Here is a 20,079-nt window from a genome sequence, read left to right on the forward strand (position 1 = left end):
ATGACCCATTTTTTAGGGTGCCCGTTTTCTATGACGCGCAGTGTAATTGAGAGCGTACCGACTTTCGTTTTGACTCATTTGGATAGGTCTGAATTCTGAATATGTACTCTGCTACTCCGCAGATTAGTTTGTAGTTCATATTAAGAAGTATATGCTTGGCTTTCGTTTTGAAGTGTGTGTTTTGTGAAATAATATCTGAACCTGAATATTTTTCGGCTCAGAACAAGTACCATTTCAAATTGAGTCTAATTTTGAAGGTTCCCTTCTCTTCCACTGCAAAAATTAAGAGAAAAATCTGTAGTTGAAGTAGCATTAATTAAGAAAAATAAATATACTGATTTATTTGATATTGCGGCAGGTGATTTCAAAACAATGAAAATTGAAAAGTGCGTACTTGTATTATGTAAAAATAAAGAACAGTGTTATAAAATGACAATTAGTGAACTAAGTCTTTAAGACGACATTGCAAAGTCGCAAAAAATTCGTTAAACCTACTCTATCTCTATCAAAAATATAATAGTTTGTTGTTCCTTCATAAATTTTTGTTAAAGGGGCTGTTTAAGTGTCGTAACACAATTTTACAACCTCTTTATCCCATCTGTATCTTTTCATCTTTTTTTGTGAAGAAAGGTCCAGCTATTTATTGCAGACATGTGTTACTGTGCTTGATCTGGTTAATACGAATTCTAAGATTTTTTCACTTGAATACTATTGTCCTATTGTAACATGAGCGGAGCGTGAGTGGCAATATAATACAATCCAGGGGTTCTATGTAAAATATAAACGAAAGTTGAAAAGTTGGGAGATTGCGATTCCGTAGTTTTTTTTTTATTTAAGTTAAAAAACAATGCTATGTAACGCGCTGTTCGAACCCCCCCTGTATAACGCGCCGTAACGTTTTACATAAACCCCTCCCCCAAATTCATCATCATCAGTAGCTCGACAACCCTTCTTGGGTCCTGGCTTGTTTTCCGCCATGCTGTTCTGTTCCTTGCTTTGTTCTTTCAGTGGGTAATCTTAAGTGTTTTCAGATCTTGTTCCACTTGTTCCATGTATCTAAGTTTGGGTCTTCCCTTTGACCTTCTCCCTACTGGTGTTTGCCTCATTATATGTTTTGGTGTTTCGGTCTCCAACATCCGTTTAACATGGCCCATCCAGCGCAGACGTCCGATCTTTATGGATGTTATGACGTCGGGTTCGTTGTATGCTGCGTATAGTTCAAAATTATATCTTCTGAGTCTGCGCCATACTTCATTTTCTTTCACCCCCTTATGTGTCTGAGGATTTTTCGTTCAAACGTACCTAATAAGTTCTCATCGCTTTTCGACAGTGTCCATGTCTCTGATCCATATAAAAGGACCGGTTTTATCAGGGTTTTGTATATTTTGCATTTGGGTTTTCTCGTGATGTTGTTAAATCTTAGATGTTTAATTAGTCCATTTACTAACTTGCATTACGTAATACTTTAAAGCTTCAAAAGTAGATTAAATTACACTTGGTATGATAAAAAAACTATCCAACGAATTCTTTGTTTTAATCTAGTGACACTCAAATATAAAAAAGTTGCATCGATAAAACGAAACTTACCAGCAAGCAATTCTAAGCACACAGGAATCATTTTCAAAAAATTTACCCTATTTTGATTATAATCGCTTCCTGTATCAAGATACTTTTATGTGGCACTCATTGTATTATTAATTTTCTTGTCTTAATTGGCAACTAACATGTCAATCTCGACAAAAAAGTATATCTACTAAATAAATTATTTTTCAAACTCTTTCAAACTAGTTTGACAAACAGTTTGAATTTTCAAACCTGTACGATTGACCAGTTTGACTTGACTTGAAATATTTGTCAGAAGGATTGACTTTAGTTTGACTTGAAATTAAGTCAAACTCAAGTCAAGTTCAAACATTCAAGTCAAACTTGTGCAACTCTACTTGGTACCTTCTTCTCACCGTTTTCACATTACATTTTTTAGTTCTTTTGTCATTGGGCACCTCTTTTATATCTTAAATTAAATATAGGTATGTACTTATCTTTTAATACTCCCTTCTATTCTGTTTGTTCCTAGGCGTCAATTAGGCTTTCTTCTTCTTATTGCGCCGTCTCTTTTCGAGGGTTGGTGATCCAACTGGAAATTGTAGCTTTGGAAACTCCTGCATGAAAGATTTCTGCGGAGAAGCAGTGAAACCATCTCCTCAGGTCTTTCAGCCATGGGTTCTGGCGTTTTCCGATTGATATTTTGCCTTGTACTTTACCTTCCAATATGATTTGAAGTCATTCATATCTTTCAGCTCTCAACACATGACCCAAGTATTGTATTTTTCTCTTTTTGATTATTCCTAGATATAAATTAGTCTTTGGAATGAATATTTTAAGATGAAATAAAATGAAGGGTACAGGCAAATAAGGTGCTATGTCAATTTTTGCAGAAAATGAGTTTCTGGTTCCCTCTGTTAACCAGCGATCTCGACTACCATTCTATAAATCAATCACCGGCTATGAACGTGTTGAGTCAGGAATAACAATACTATTTTAATTTCTTTAGTCAGGCTAAGAAGGTAACAAGTACGCGCGGTCCCGACAAAAAAGTGCTATGTCATGTTGTACACATAGGCTGATGCCATCGCTGTAATTCCAGCAAATTTAGTAAATAAACGAGTTTTCGTCACAGTGCATAAATAATAAACAAACACCAGAGAATCTAATCTTTACAACCATTTTTCTCGAAACTTATTATTTTGATATAGCATCTTCTTTGCCTGTACCCTTCAAATATTTTAGTATGATATGGAAATAAGTCCATTACTCACAATCATAGGTTTAATTAAATTTAAAAAAGATTGGACGACCAATAACCAAAAATTATTTTAGATTTATTATAAGGATCCGAAATTATGTGGACGTTCCAAGCCAAATCAACCAAATCGTTACTATTACCAATACCCCGTTGTATCAGTTTATTATTCTATAAAAAATATTTTCTGTATTTTTTTACGTAACTTGGCAACATTGTAATCTTTGTGTATGTTTATCTTTCTATCAGTATCATAGTGATATTCGAGATAATTGTCGGTGTTGCCAAGATGAAGACAATTTTTAGTCGGACAGAAAAGTCAAAATATTGCCGATATATCCCATTTATTAATTCCATCCATCCAATGGCACTACAGCCCAAATCGAGCCTTGGCCTCCTTCAACAAGCTTCTCCAATCATTTCGATTTACCGCTGTTCTTTTCCATGAACGCGTTCCCAAGAAGTTCCTGGCATCCTCATCGACTTAGTCTTCCCATCTCTTTTTAGGTATTCCAACAGGTCTTTTTCCCTGCATTCTTGCATTTAGCAATTTTCTGGGGATGCTATGCTCATGCATGCGGGCCACGTGCCCTGCCCACCGTAATCTCTGCAGTTTAGTGTATTGTGCTAGAGTTGGTTCGCTATATTGCTCGTATATTTCTCTATTATACCTAATTCGCCAGTTATTATATTCACTTATTGGGCCCAGTATCTTACGCAATATTTTTCTTTCAAACACATCTAATGCATTGGCAGATTTCTGTGTCACCACCCATGTTTCACAGCCATAACTTACTATGGGCCTGATTATTGTTTTATAGACCCGGAGTTTTGTTTTCCGGTGTACCTCTCGCGATTTGAATATGTACCCCATCGCGAAATAGGCTTTATTTGCCAGCACAAGCTTTCTATTTATTTCCGGTTCTTCTTCATTGCTTGCGACCAGATCCATTCCTAGGTACGTGAATCTATTCACATGTTCTATATCGTCAATAAAGTGTTGTTGCGCCGGTCTATTTGATCTGGTTTGTATGAGTAGTTTTGTTTTATTTGTGTTTATTGCTAGACCTACTGCTTCTGCACTCTGTTTCAACTCAACGTAGGTTTCTTCCGCTGCATTCATTGTTCTGCTCATTATGTTTATATCATCTGCGTATGCTGCTAATTGGGTAGATTTGTTTGTAAGTATGTTATTTCCGCTCACCGTCAACTGTCTAATTACATATTCAAGAACAAGATTAAAAAGCGTTGGAGCCAGTCCGTCGCCTTGTTTCAGTCCTTGCGTTATCGTAAACGCATCAGTGATCTATCCTTGAATACATACCTGTGCTTCTGTTTCTGTCATTGTCATTTGCACTAGTCATATTAATTTTGATGGTATGCCAAATTCTTCCAATATATTAGGTAGAATTGTTCTATCTATTGAATCATAGGCTTGTTTAAAATCGATTTATTATAAGGATACGAAATTATGTGGACGTTCCAAGCCAAATCAACCAAATCGTTACTATTATCAATACCAAAGTATATAGAGGTTCCCTCTTTATACTGTGCCAATACCCTGTTGTATCAGTTTATTATTCTATAAAAAATATTTTCTGTATTTTTTTGTTACTATTACCAATACCACAGTATATAGAGGTTCCCTCTTTATACTGTGCCAATACCCTGTTGTACCAGTTTATTATTCTATAAAAAATATTTTCTGTATTTTTTTACGTAACTTGGCAACATTGTAATCTTTGCGTATGTTTATCTTTCTATCAGTATCATAGTGATATTCGAGATAATTGTCGGTGTTGCCAAGATGAAGACAATTTTTAGTCGGACAGAAAAGTCAAAATATTGCCGATATATCCCATGTATTAATTAATGGACTACATATAATTATAATATTATGTATATATTCTTTTTTAATTATGAAAGTTTGCCCCCCAATTTTTTTTCTAAAATATTTTTTAATGGCTCGTTTGTAGGGTGCTTGAATTGAGTCAATATTTGCATAGATAATGATTTATTTTGATAAGGTAGTTGTCACACTTAATCTTTGTATGTGTTAGAAAATGTATTGAAATTAGTTTGGAATTGATAATAAGACTACACTGTAATAAATTTATATCCTGTAAATATAAAAAGACTAAAAACGTCATATTAAAAATCTAGACAAAGTATTTTGATTTCTACTTCGAGTATCTGATTAGATAAAAGATGGTATATAGAAAAATATCTTAGTTGCCAAGTGACATTGACTGCAAATGTAGCATCACCAAATTTGATAGTGTCTGTATAGCGTATCGAGACTTAAAAACGTTTTGTTGCGCGAACAAGCAAATAGATAATGCAAATATGGTACCAAATGCTTTCAATAGTCCCCACGTTTCTAGAAACATGGAACAACTCGGTGAAAATTGTTCCAGTACTTCTTTAGTGGCACAAAATAATGTGATAAATATGGCACCAAATGCTTTCGTCAGTCCCCACGTTCCTTGCAACATGGAACAAATCGGTGAAAATGGATTCGTACCGGATTGTTCCAGTACTTCTTTAGTGGCACAAAATAATGTGGCTTCGAAAACTAAACTTGACGGGTTATTGGCAAAACTGGGAGTACCGTGTCAAGTTGAGGAGAGTGAATATGATTACGGTCAGTGTTTTGGTTATTATGATAAGGGCCGGTATAATGTTTGCCAGTTTGTGGAGTTTGGAGATATCGAAGATTTCATGTAAGTTTTAGTTCTTCAGTTCTTCATTATGTCATATTATTAAATCACATTGTGGAGCATTTTTTTAACACATTTCATCTCAAAATGTACCAGCAACTGCTACAATATAAGCTGTTCTAGTGTTAAGACTGTAAAAAGAATAACATTATTATTGTTGTCTTTTATATTTTAGAAAAAACTTTTATTTATCACCATTATCTTCTCTATTAACCTTGTGTGAGGTCGGCTTCCCTAAATATAGTTCTCCACGTGGTTTTTGTATCTCAGTATTTCTTCCAGGAAATTCAATGATTGTTCATATTAGGTTGATTATCATTTCGGGGTTGAAAATAACCCAACTATCTTAGCCTGTGCTATTTGATTTTGATGAAATATCTTCATCGGTCGACACCGAACTGATTCACTTTCTATAATGAAATTATTTCTAATTGTGTCCTTTTTTTGTCATCCTTACTTGTCGTTGCCCACCCATGAAAATTACAAAACACACCACTGTTTCCTTTCATTTGTTCATTCTCCTGTAATAGTTTTAGTTATTCATTATGTCATATTAAATCACATTGCGGAGCAACTTTTTAACACATTTCATCTCAAAATGTATCAGCAACTGCTACAATATAAGCTGCCCTAGTGCTAAGACTAAAAAATGAATAACATTATGACTGTTGTCTTTTATATTTTGCAAAAAGATTTTATTTATCACCATTATCTTCTCCTTTAACCTTGTGTGAGGTCGGCTTACGTAAATATAGTTCTCCACGTGGTTTTTGTATCCTAGTATTTCTTCCAGGAAACTCAATGGTTGTTCATATCAGGTTGATTATTATTTCGGGGTTGAAAATAACCCAACTATCTTAGCCTATGCTATTTGATTTTGCTGAACGGTCTTCATCGGTCAGAGTCAGCACCATACCTAAACTTTCTATAATGAAATAATTTCTAATTGTGCCCGTTTCCTCGTTTCCTTTCATTTGTTCATTCTCCTGAAATTATATAGGTACTATGTTTATATATAGGATTAAACCATAGTTGACGTTTTGATTTCCTCTCTGGAGTATAACATAAAATATAAAATTACAAAGCGCGTTTCCTTTAATTTGTTCATTCTCCTGAACTTTACTATGTTTATATATAGGATTAAACTATAGTTGACGTTTTGATTTCCTCTCTGGTGTATAACCTCTCAATTAAAATCTAATCAAAAGTGTTGGTAAAATGGGTTGTTTTTCAAAACTGACAAGTGACTTACTTGGCCTCGATCTTGTAGGCAATAGTCATGCTTTTAGTTGAAAAGATTTGATGTTTGTGTCCTCATAATATCAAATTCTGATTATTTTGTTTCTTTTTGTATTATTTGTTTGTAGACCAGGGCGCATCTGTAAAAATATTAGTACATTTGGACGTTGAGAGGTGACTCAAATTTTTTTACAGAAATTGCTTGAAAATAACTCAAATAATAATATTTGAGTTATCCTCCCTCTCAAAAAGGTCCGGAACATTGTTTAAATAATCAAAATGTCAAAAAATGAAGGAAAAATTCGATTTTTTTCTTCGTTTTTTGATTATAACTTTAAAAGTATTCATTTTCGAGAAAAGTTGTACTGACATAAAAGTTGCGTAATTAAATTTCCTACAATATAGAATTGGTTAAAAATTTAAAAAATAGTCACCCTTGTTGCAAAATAGCAATAATTGCGAAAAAACCATACAAAAACAAGTATTCGCATTTTACGTTTTTCAACCATTTATGCTACACTTAGGACCTTCATATTTTATCCAGAAAAAGTTAATGATACAATAAAACAATACTATAAATTTCATTAAGATCGGTTCAATAGATTTTGCAAAATAAATTTTGCAATCCAGCTTTCGCAAAAAAAATTCATTTTTTCAAAATGTTACAGGACTGAAAATAAAGCAGATAGCAAGTTGAAATTTTTTTTGTATATAGAAGTGTACTGCACCTTTCATTTGCAATTTGCAAAATTAAAATCGATTAACTACCACGGCGTCAGGAATTTTTTTAAATAAATAATAATTATTGGTACTACACGCAGGACAGCGGATAGTTTGCTCTGATTGGGCATTCCAATGACCTTTATAATGATTGATACATTTTAATTTTTATTACATTTCGATATAAATAAATAAATTTGTTTATTGCAAAATAAAAACACATACTCTATCCTTTGAAATAACACTTTTTTTAGCAAAAACTTTCTTTGTTAATATTTTAACTTAGAGAATAAAAGTTTATTATTTTTAAACATAAATGCAAAATACAACAGAATATAGAGTAAGAAAATAATATATTAGATAAAGATTGGAAGAAATTTTGGTGGAAATCAACTTGTGTGAATCGAACACCGCTGTCCTGCGCGTAGCACCAAAAATTAATGTTTATTTAAAAAATTTCCTGACGCCGTGGTAATTAATCAATTTTAATTTTGCAAATTGCAAATGAAAGATACAGTACACTTCTATAAGCAAAAAAAAAAATTCAACTTGCTATCTGCTTTATTTTCAGTCCTGCAACATTTAAAAAAAATGAATTTTTTCTGCGAAAGCTGGATTGCAAAATTTATTTTGTAAAATCTATTAAACCGATCTTAATGAAATGTACAGTGTTGTTTTACTATATCATAAAGTTTTTCTGGGTAAAATATGAAGGTCCTAAGTGTAGCATAAATGGTTGAAAAACGTAAAATGCAAATACATACTTGTTTTTTGATCGTTTTTTTGCATTTATTGCTATTTTGCAACAAGGGTGACAATTTTTTAAATTTATAACCAATTCTATATTATAGGAAATTTAATTACGCAACTTTTATGTTAGTAGAACTTTTCTCAGAAATGAATAGTTTTAAAGTTATAATCAAAAAACGAAGAAAAAATTCTAATTTTTCCTTAATTTTTTGACATTTTGATTATTTATACAATGTTCCGGACCTTTTTGAGTGGGAGGATAACTCAATTATTATTATTTGAGCTATTTTCAAGCAATTTCTGCAAAAAAATTGAGTCACCTCTCAACGTCCATCTCAAAACAGATGCGCCCTGGACTATTGTGTATTATGAGTTTGTGTAATATACGTTTATATATTATATTATATGTTTATGAATTCCTTGTTTTGTTGTCCTTGTTTTGTGTATAATTGTAGATGATGTGTCTCAGACTTTCTATTAATCTGCTAATGTTGGTATATTCCTATGGCTGACTTTTTCTTTTAATATGAGCAACTGGACCATGCTACATTCTGCTGGTGGGTTTGCTAGGGTCGATTCGCTTTTCAGATACACTACTGTCTAGTGACGTTCGTAATTTCTTTTTTGGGAAGTTCAGTTGCTAGACGTGGCTGGAAATTACTACACAACCAAACATACCTGCTCTTAGCCAATATTATTAATAGTAAACAGACATAAATAACATAAACCTTGCGCCAATAAATAATTATTTATTTACACCATTATAATGTATTGATAACAAATGAGAGAATTATTTATTGTACAAAATAAAAATATTTTGTAGCAATAAACTCCACAAAATTTTATGAGTTTAGTATACACTCCCACTATTTCCAATAATTCTTCTTTTTTTAGTGAAAGATTAAGTTGATTTGAGCAGTTAATAGTGTGAGGTAGGAATTTTTGTGTTGTATCTTTCCTATTCCGAATGTGTCAAAGTGAATTTCGGCAGAGCGAATTCAGTATACACATTTTTCTTCATTGAGTATCAATATCTGTTTCTTTCACGATTGTTGCATCTTTCCATTATAATCTGTGCGTATTGTCCCAAGCATGTTTACCTATCTGGGATTTCTCGAAATCTGTTATTGATGTATGTTTTATGCTCGTTTACCCTGACACTTAGTGGTCTTGTAGTTTCGCCCACGTAAAAGTTGTTGCATTTACAGGGTATTTTATAGCTGTAGTTTTTGAATCTTTTTTGTGTATTATACTACCGATATAGTTTTGTTTCATTCTGGACTAGATAGATCACAGTGTATTTGTTGTTTTGAATGTTGTGATTTGTGATGTTGTAGTTATTTCCTACCCTTTATATTTTTCTGATAAACCCTTTACATATGGTATTGTTGTCATCTTTGACAATGCCATATTTTGTTGTGCAAAAAATGAAGTTATTAATATTTATAATTTACTGCAAAAATGAGGGTTTTTTGTAATGATCTCGGTCAATTGTTTATGTATTTCAATATACATACTATATAGCAAATTAAACAACTTTTTATGATCTACAACATTTATTTGAAACATTTTTCTCTAAAATGCATAAAAAACTTTTTTAGTAAAAAACTGATTTTTTCATTCTTTATTTGTTAAAAAAAAAACAAAGCAAAATTAGCTGTACGTCTTGACTGAATTATTAGTTATCCCTCATCTACCGTTTATAACCTTCAAAACCCCTATAGACTGGGGTTTCTTTCTCTATTGACTGGGGTAATTATTATTTGGGTAAATATGAGCAAGTTACAGGTGAATAAAATAGAACAAAATGAACTACAGCTCCCAGTGCGAACCATGGCCAGTGAGGGAAATGCTCTCTGCTAAAGTTTAGGGCTTGTCCATATAAGAGCGGTTTGCCAACGTCGACGCAGCGATTTACCTGTTTCCCCCCTATTTTTCTTGGTTTTAGGGTGAAACTTCAAAGGCGGCCTTAGGGTGAGATCAAGTAAAACAGGTAAACCGCGCAGGCGACGTTGGCAAACCGCCCACATATAAACAAGCCCTTAGGGCTTGTCCATATTAGAACGGTTTGCCAACGTCGACGCTACGATATACCAGTTTAATCTCTGGTAAACTGGCGGTTGCATAATCAGGGCCTATTTTACCACTAGGCCCGTGAGGCACCTGCCTCAGGCCCGTATTTGAATGGGTCCGGAAAGATCACCAAACAAAACATGTTTATTACAATAATAAAACAAATTTTAAAAATTCTTCCATTTTACGAACAGGCAATGATAAATGATAACCATAAGAGTTATAATTAAGTGGATAGGCGTAAACTTTCGGCTTCAATGCTCTTTAAATGCATTCATTTTCCAATCCTCAAAAACTAATAAATATTTTAAAAAAATTTAGACGCAGAATGAAAGATTAAATTATTACCGAGGGTCAAATGTCCCTTAGAATAAATAAAAATTTCTTTTGAATAATATATGTATTTAAAATTAAAAATCACACTCAATTTTCTCTTTTTTTTCACCCCTGAAACTTATTAAAATAAACATTATCGAAGATTTAAGGGATTTTCGGCCCTCGGTAGTAACGTAATCTTTCATTCTGCGTTTAAATTTTTCAAAAATACTTATTAGTTTTCTCAGGCTTCGAAAAAAAAAACGAATGCATTAAAATAGCATTGAAGCCGAAAGTTTGCGCCTATCCCCTTAAGCAATGTTTAATTGTTTAGATATAAATTTTATTTATTGTCAATAAAAATTTCATTTTCTTTTGCAACTATATTTCTATTAAATAATTAATACAATTAAATAAGTTATTATTATTAAATTATATTTAGGGGCCTGAAAATTGTGTAGTGCCTCGGGCCTGATTTGAAGTAAAATAGCCTCTGTGCATAATAGACCAGGGCGCATCTGTAAAAATATTAGTACATTTGGACGTTAAGAGGTGACTCAAATTTTTTTGCAGAAATTGCTTGAAAATAACTCAAATAATAATATTTGAGTTATCCTCCCTCTCAAAAAGGTCCGGAACATTGTTTAAATAATCAAAATGTCAAAAAATGAAGGAAAAATTCGATTTTTTTCTTCGTTTTTTTATTATAACTTTAAAAGTATTCATTTCCGAGAAAATTTTTACTAACATAGAAGTTGCGTAATTAAATTTCCTACAATATAAAATTGGTTAAAACTTTAAAAAATAGTCACCCTTGTTGCAAAATAGCAATAATTGCGAAAAAAACATGCAAAAACAAGTATTCGCATTTTACGTTTTTCAACCATTTATGCTACACTTATGACCTTCATATTTTACCCAGAAAAACTATAATACAGTAAAACAATACTGTAAGTTTCATTAAGATCGGTTCAACAGATTTTGCAAAATAAATTTTGCAATTCAGCTTTCGCAAAAAAAAATCATTTTTTCAAAATTTTACAGGAATGAAAATAAAGTAGATAGCAAGTTGAAATTTTTTTGCTTATAGAAGTGTACTGTACCTTTTATTTGCAATTTGTAAAGTTAAAATCGATTAACTACCACAGCGTCAGGAATTTTTTTAAACAAACATTAATTATTGGTGCTACGCGCAGGACAGCGGATAGTTTGTTCTCATTTGGCATTCCAATGACCTTTGATAATGATTGATACATTTTAATTTTTATTACATTTCGATATAAATAAATAAATTTGTTTATTGCAAAATAAAAACACATACTCTATCTAATTGATGGATTCGACCGTTACTTGATGGAAGTTCATTTTATCTAACAATAAAACTTTTAAAAAGTTTTATTGTTAGACATACTCTATCCTTTGAAATAACACTTTTTTTAGCAAAAACTTTCTTTGTTCATATATTTTAACTTGAGAATAAAAGTTTATTATTTTTAAACATATGCAATTGTTTAAACAATATTTCACAAACAATAATAAAATTAGTTTGATTATTGTGGAATTAAAATATTAAAATACAACAAAATATAGAGTAAGAAAATAATATATTAGATAAAGATTGGAAGAAATTTTGGTGGAAATCAACTTGTGTGAATCGAACACCGCTGTCCTGCGCGTAGCACCAAAAATTAATGTTTATTTAAAAAATTTCCTGACGCCGTGGTAATTAATCGATTTTAATTTTTCAAATTGCAAATGAAAAGTACTATACACTTCTATAAGCAAAAAAAATTCAGCTTGCTATCTGCGTTATTTTCAGTCCGGCAACATTTTAAAAAAATGAATTTTTTTTGCGAAAGCTGGATTGCAAAATTTATTTTGCAAAATCTATTAAACCGGTCTTAATGAAATTTACAGTGTTGTTGTACTATATCATAAAGTTTTTCTGGGTAAAATATGAAGGTCCTAAGTGTAGCATAAATGGTTGAAAAACGTAAAATGCGAATACTTGTTTTTGTATGTTTTTTTTCGCAATTATTGCTATTTTGCAACAAGGGTGACTATTTTCTAAATTTTTAACCAATTCTATATTGTAGGAAATTTAATTACGCAACTTTTATGTTAGTACAACTTTTGTCGGAAATGAATAATTTTAAAGTTATAATCAAAAAACGAAGAAAAAAATCGAATTTTTCCTTCAGATTTTGACATTTTGATTATTTAAACAATGTTCCGGACCTTTTTGAGAGGGAGGATAACTCAAATATTATTATTTAAGTTATTTTCAAGCAATTTCTGCAAAAAAAATTGAGTCACCTTTCAACGTCCATCTCAAAACAGATGCTCCCTGGACTATAATATGTACGATATTGAGCGGTTGCATTTGTTTCTATGTTAACTTGAACCGCGGCGGTTGGGTTTTTGGTTGGCAAACCGCCCTTAAAAACCGCCTGCATATAAACAAGCCCTTAGGCCTTGTCCAGATGTGGGCGGTTTGCCAACGTCGACTGCGCGGTTTACCTGTTTTACTTGATCTCACCCTAATGCCGCCTTTGAAGTTTCACCCTAATACCAAGAAAAACGGGGGGAAAACAGGTAAACCGCTCAGTAGACGTTGGCAAACGTTGCCCGCATATGGACAAGCCCTTAGGTGGGTGTACGACCGACGACAGCGTATGTCACCGGCCATGATTCGTTCCGGGGGCTGTACATAAATATTTGACTTTTACAAAAATTTCGAAGTCACTTATTTCTTAACTAAGCTAACCAAATAAATTGACCTTGAACAAATAAACCAAACAAGTTCCGGTCAGATTGGTTGATTAATCTAATATTCCGTTGTTGTTTACGTTTGTATACTAAGTGTGACCAAAATATTATTTGATATGCATATTATAGTATATATTATAGTATACACATAATGAGAAATTAATAGTTTATTATTCAAAGCCATTTTCAAAGTGGTTTTCTAATTGTTTTATATTATTATGTCCATAGAAAATGGATTTAATATTCATTTATTTTTATATCATTAAACTATACGTTATGTAGAAGGCTGCGTAAAATCTAATAAAGAGACAACTTAAATATTTGTTTTCTCCCTCAAAATTTCTTCATAGCAGGCTAATAATTTTTTTATCCCTTGTTTGGTAGAAGAAATGGGACATTTGTTATAGTTTATATTTTCTAAAATTTGTAAGCCCTTTTCAATTAAACTGAGACCTTCAGTCAAGTTTCCTACCCGTTATTTGATCTTCGGTTTAAACTGGATCCAAACAATCAAGCTCTTCAATGTCTTGTTCTTCCTCATGCATTTCTATGAGGTCATCAATAGTTAGCTCCCGATTGTGGGAATTCAACAGTTCTTTAACGTCATCATTATCAACAACTTCTTTAATCGCATTACTAAGTACATTAAAATAACAAACACCCACTCGCAGACAAAATTGTAGATAAGAAATACCTAAAACGCCGTCCACACTCTCGCCGAAGTCGATCGAGGTTCAACAAGTACGAGAGTGTAGACGGCCACCTTGTGTAATTTTGCCTAACTTCGTTCTACTTCCGAAATCTGTCGGTCTGCCGCATCCGAGTCAAAGGGATCTTTGTCAGTATCCCACCGCTTGAATGTGTTCCTCGCGAAGTAGAACGAGTGTGTAGAGAGGGTACTTCGGACATCGGTCAACTTTGGCGAAGTAACTTCGCCGAGAATGTGGACCTCTCAACACACTCATTCGAAGTGCGATATCGACAAAGAGCGGTGCGATACCGACAAAGATCCCTTTGACCAGACCGACAGATTTCGGAAGTAGAACGAAGTTAGGCAAAGTTACACAAGGTGGCCGTCTACACTCTCGTACTTGTTGAACCTCGATCGACTTCGGCCTCGTCTTTTGCAAAGACATAAACTGCAAATCTTGCCTTTTTCTAGAATAAGAACATCCTCTTGTTCTTCTTGAACTCCAAGTATGAACACAAAAAAGTGACACAAACGGTCCGGCGTCGTCTGAGAAACTACTCTTAACCTAACTGTTGCGATAACTTTTTAGGAACTGAGAGAAACTTGTCTCAAATACACCCACTTGTCAAGCTCCAATAGTTTATAGTCCAGGGCTCATCTGTTTTGAGATGGACGTTGAGAGGTGACTCAAATTTTTTTGCAGAAATTGCTTGAAAATAAATCAAATAATAATATTTGAGTTATCCTCCCACTCAAAATGGTCCGGAACATTGTTTAAATAATCAAAATGTCAAAATATGAAGGAAAAATTCGATTTTTTTATTGATTTTTTGAATATAACTTTAAAACTGTTCATTTCTGAGAAAAGTTGTACTGACATAAAAGTTGCGTAATTAAATTTACTATAATATAGAATTGGTTAAAAATTTAAAAAATAGTCACCCTTGTTGCAAAATAGCAATACTTGCGAAAAAAACCATACAAAAACAAGTATTCGCATTTTACGTTTTTCAACCATTTATGCTACACTTAGGACCTTCATATTTTACCCAGAAAAACTTTATGATATAGTAAAACAACACTGTAAATTTCATTAAGATCGGTTTCATAGATTTTGCAAAATAAATTTTGCAATCTAGCTTTCGCAAAAAAAAAATCATTTTTTAAAAATGTTGCAGGACTGAAAATAAAGCAGATAGTAAGTTGGATTATTTTTTTGCTTATAGAAGTGTACTGTACCTTTCATTTGCAATTTGCAAAATTAAAATCGAATAATTACCACGGTGTCAGGAAATTTTTTAAATAAACATTAATTTTTGGTGCTGCGTGCAGGACAGCGGTGTTCGATTCACACAAGTTGATTTTCATCAAAATTTCTTCTAATCTTTATTTAATATATTATTTTCTTACTCTATATTTTGTTGTATTTTAATATTTTAATTCCACAAAAATCAAACTAATTTTATTATTGTTTGTGAAATATTGTTTAAACAATTGCATATGTTTAAAAATAATAAACTTTTATTCTCTAAGTTAAAATATATGAACAAAGAAAGTTTTTGCTAAAAAAAGTGTTATTTCAAAGGATAGAGTATGTGTTTTTATTTTGCAATAAACAAATTTATTTATTTATATCGAAATGTAATAAAAATTAAAATGTATCAATAATTATCAAAGGTCATTGAAATGCCCAATCAGAGCAAACTATCCGCTGTCCTGCGCGTAGCACCAATAATTAATGTTTATTTAAAAAAAAATCCTGACGCCGTGGCAGTTAATCGATTTTAATTTTGCAAATTGCAAATAAAAGGTACACTACACTTCTATACGCAAAAAAAATTTCAACTTGCTATCTGCTTTATTTTCAGCAAGTAACAATTAAAAAAAAACGATTTTTTTTGCGAAAGCTGGATTGCAAAATTTATTTTGCAAAATCTATTGAACCGATCTTAATGAAATTTACAGTATTGTTTTACTGTATCATAAAGTTTTCCTGGATGAAATATGAAGGTCCAAGTGTAGCATAAATGGTTGAAAAAACGTAAAATGCGAATACTTGTTTTTGTATGGTTTTTTTCGCAATTATTGCTATTTTGCAACAAGGGTGACCATTTTTAAAATTTTTTAACCAATTCTATATTGTAGGAAATTTAATTATGCAACTTTTATGTCAGTACAACTTTTCTCGGAAATTAATACTTTTAAAGTTATAATCAAAAAACGAAGAAAAAAATCGAATTTTTCCTTCATTTTTTGATATTTTGATTATTTAAACAATGTTCCGGACCTTTTTGAGAGGGAGGATAACTCAAATATTATTATTTGAGTTATTTTCAAGAAATTTCTGCAAAAAAATTTGAGCCACCTCTCAACGTCCAAATGTACTTTTACAGATCCGCCCTGGTCTATTAAGGATTAGATAGAAGGACTTGCCTGTGGGCGGTGCCAATTTCCAATAAAAAATAATCAAAATTATTGAATCGTCTGTCAGACGACGCCGGACCAGTTAAGGGTTAAGTTCGAGTGCCTTTCTCAAGTGATGTATTTTACTGTGTGTCTGCACTTTAAGTCTCTAACTGAAAAGGTTGAGGAGTGGGGAGCTGTTTGCCTCAAGGTGGCCACTAAGAATTATATCTGCATTTTTAATTAATTAATTTCCATTGATTCTAATAAAGATGTCTTAAGGTCTTTATTTTGAATATGAAGAATTTAAAACTGTTCATTAAAATACTGATTATGATCTAGAAGGTGAAGTGCATCCGTAGAATCTGTTTTTCTACTATTGAAAGCCCTTTTGTGTTCTGCTATACTTTTGTCACACCGCACACTATCACTAATAACACATGCTAGTAAAATATTGTTGCATATCATCAAAAACAGATTAAAAACCTATCTACATTACCAAATACCTCAGGAACAAGCGGGGTTTGTAAAGGGTAAAGGTACAAGGGAACAAATCCTGAACCTAAGACAACTCATTGAAAAGTCTAGAGAATTTCAAGTACCTATGATTATATGCTTCGTTGACTACCAAAAGGCATTTGATTGTGTAAGCTGGATAAATCTGTGGTCAATTTTAATAGAAATGGGCGCACCAATGCACCTGATGACACTTATTAAAAATCTGTACCAGTCTAATATAGCGACAGTACGACTAGATCAGAAGTTCTCAAACCAATCCAAGACCGAGAGAGGTGTTAGACAAGGATGCGTGTTGTCACCTGACTTATTTAACATTTATGGTGAACATGGTTTTAGAAGGATGGGCCGGTGGAGTAACAGTAGCTGGTAGAAAAATCTCCAATTTAAGATTTGCTGATGACACTACACTTATAGCAGCAAATGAGCAAGAAATGTTTGATCTTCTGCGAAAAGTTGAGTACGAAAGCAATAAAGTTGGTCTGAAAATCAATAAAGCTAAGACAAAAATAATGGTGGTCGACAGATTTGACACTATTCAACTGACTAACATATTACAGGAATACCAGATAGTAAACACCTTTGTCTATCTCGGGTCTAGTATAACTAACGATGGTAACTGTGAAGCAGAAGTTCGGAGACGTATTGGTATGGCAAAAAATGCGATAAGTCGCCTAACTAAACTTTGGAAAGACAGATCTCTCTCTCAAAATATCAAGATGAGACTGGTGAATGCCCTTGTATTCTCAATATTTCTATACGGAGCAGAGCCTTGGACTATTCGCGCATGCGAGCGCCAAACAATTGATGCCTTTGAGATGTGGTGCTGGAGAAGAATGCTGCGCATACCTTGGACAGCTCATAGGACAAACGTTTCCATTCTAAACCAACTCAATATTAAAAAAAGGCTGTCCACAATATGTCTGCAACGAATTCTGCAATTCTTTGGTCCCGTGGTTCGCAGAGGTGACGACAGTTTGGAGAGATTAATTGTTTCTGGAAACGTTCCGGGGAGAAGATCAAGAGGACGATCACCAACTAGATGGTCTGACCAAATAAAGCATTCAGCTGGAAACTCATTCTGCGAAGCTCTTAGAGCAGCTGAAGATAAAGACCAATGGAGAAACATTGTTAGGAATATTGGAAGAAATCACGATCCTCAGTAATGGGGAAACGACAGGAGAGAGATACTTTTGTCAACGGTTCTTTCAGTTTGACCGATATAAGTTTTTGGATAGTCACCACATGTCACTCTGTAATTTGCTTTTTCTTTTGGCTCTTATTGTCCTTAATGTATTTGTTTAAGTTGTTTGTTCTAAAAGCTGGTGTTATTCCTTTCTTTTTTATGTGTTTGGCAATTTTTGCTCATATCTTGTCTATCCTACTGTATGTGTAAAAAAGCAGAACGTATTGGGGTTTCTGTGGTAGTGATAAGACTAATTTCATAGCTTTCCTATTAGACCAGTACTAATCTGTAAAAAACGTGTATTTTTGGATGTGAGAGGTGGCATTCGGATTTTTGCAGATAAAGTTAGGTGACACCTTCAGTAATAATAATTGACTTATGCTGCTTCTCAAATATGCCCGGAACATTAATAAAAAAAATTAAAATATTTAAAAATTTCGAAAAACATCGATTTTTTTCTGCTTTCTTTGCTTATAACTTTAAAACGGTTCGTTTTGGAACAAAGTCGTAGAGAAATAAAATAAAGATAATTGAATTTTGTATGATATACGACTGGTCAAAAATGTCTTAAGGTATTACCTTTTCTGCAATATAGCAATAAATACAAAATAAGGGGGCAAAATACGCCTGTTGTTATTCAATGTTTCTTAACCACTTTGGTGGCACTTAGAACCTTAGTAATTCGCTTAGAAATTTCTTATAACTTACTTAAATGGTTTACCAAATTTCATTAAAATCGACCTAATAGATTTTGCATAATAAATTTGCAATGTAAATGTTTTTAAAAAAGTTCAAATGTTTAAAAATCTTTCTGAACAAAAAGTAGACCACTTAGAAGTTGGCTAATTTTTTTACATATAAAGAGGTGCTCTACCTATCTAATACACTTTACAGAATTAAAATCGGATTATTTAAGGGGCCTCAGCAATGTTTTAAAATTATAAACAATTTTTTGGCTTATAAACAAATAGCTTTGTTTAATAATAAAAAAATTAATTTTTAGCAATGCAAATAATTGAAACTAGTATAGTATAGTTGATCCAAAAGATGGCATAACCCAGACATCCAAAGTGAAAGTTATCCTTCAACACCAAATTGTTCTATATGGTCCACACAATGTCCAGAAAAAAGTCACACCATTTTGAGCGTCGGGTTTGGGGGAGAGAGGGGGGAGAAATCGGTAAATTCGTAGTTTTTAAGTTTGTCGCAAATATTTCTAAGACTATGCTAAACAACCTTCTATACAAAATTGTTCTACATTAAATTTGAAATAAAAAAGGCCCTATGCATAATCTTTCTAAAATTAATGGTTCCAAAGTAACGGAGGTAGTATAGTATAACTGGTCCAAAAAAAGGCCTAACCCAAACATCCAAAGTAAAAGTTTTCCTCCAACACCAAAATGTTCTATATAGTCCACATATTGTTCAGTAAAAAGTTACACCATTTTGAGCGTCCGGTTTGGGAGGGAGATGGGAGAGAAGCCGGTAAATTAGTAGTTTTTTTTAAGTTTTTCGTCAATATTTCTAAAGCTATGCTTTAGCGTAAACAATGTTATATACATAATTGTTCTACATGAAATTTAAAACAAAAAATGTTCTATACATAATTGTTATAAAAGCAACGGTTCCAGAGTTACGGAGGGTGAAAAGTCGAGGTTTTCGATACTTTTTATATTTTTTGGGCAATATTTATGATATAACTATACCAAAAACCCAGACGTCCAAAGTGAAAGTTATCCTCCAACACCAAATTGTTCTATATGGTCCACATAATGTTCAGAAAAAAGTCACACCATCTTGAGCGTCGGGTTTGGGGGGGGGCGGGAGAGGGGAGAGAAATCGGTAAATATAAAAAGTATCGAAAACCTCCACTTTTCACCCTCCGTAACTCTGGAAC

General features: G+C 32.7%; 1 protein-coding gene across 4 annotated transcripts in view; it reads left to right on the plus strand.

Moving 5' to 3' along the window:
• The window catches only part of LOC114349416 (hypoxia-inducible factor 1-alpha), a 356,521-nt gene that overhangs the window by 67,973 nt on the left and 268,469 nt on the right, over nt 1-20,079 (plus strand). The window contains exon 1 of one of the 4 annotated variants that reach the window (XM_028299785.2): nt 4,903-5,523. The exons of the other annotated variants lie outside the window; for them this stretch is intronic. Coding sequence (XP_028155586.1) covers nt 5,147-5,523 — 377 coding nt within the window. The 5' untranslated portion in view covers nt 4,903-5,146. Of the gene's footprint in view, nt 1-4,902; nt 5,524-20,079 lie in introns of those variants that run through there. 4 annotated transcript variants of the gene reach the window in all.

The sequence above is a fragment of the Diabrotica virgifera genome, chromosome 1 (genome assembly GCF_917563875.1).
Source record: "Diabrotica virgifera virgifera chromosome 1, PGI_DIABVI_V3a".
NCBI classification, from domain to species: Eukaryota; Metazoa; Arthropoda; class Insecta; order Coleoptera; family Chrysomelidae; genus Diabrotica; species Diabrotica virgifera.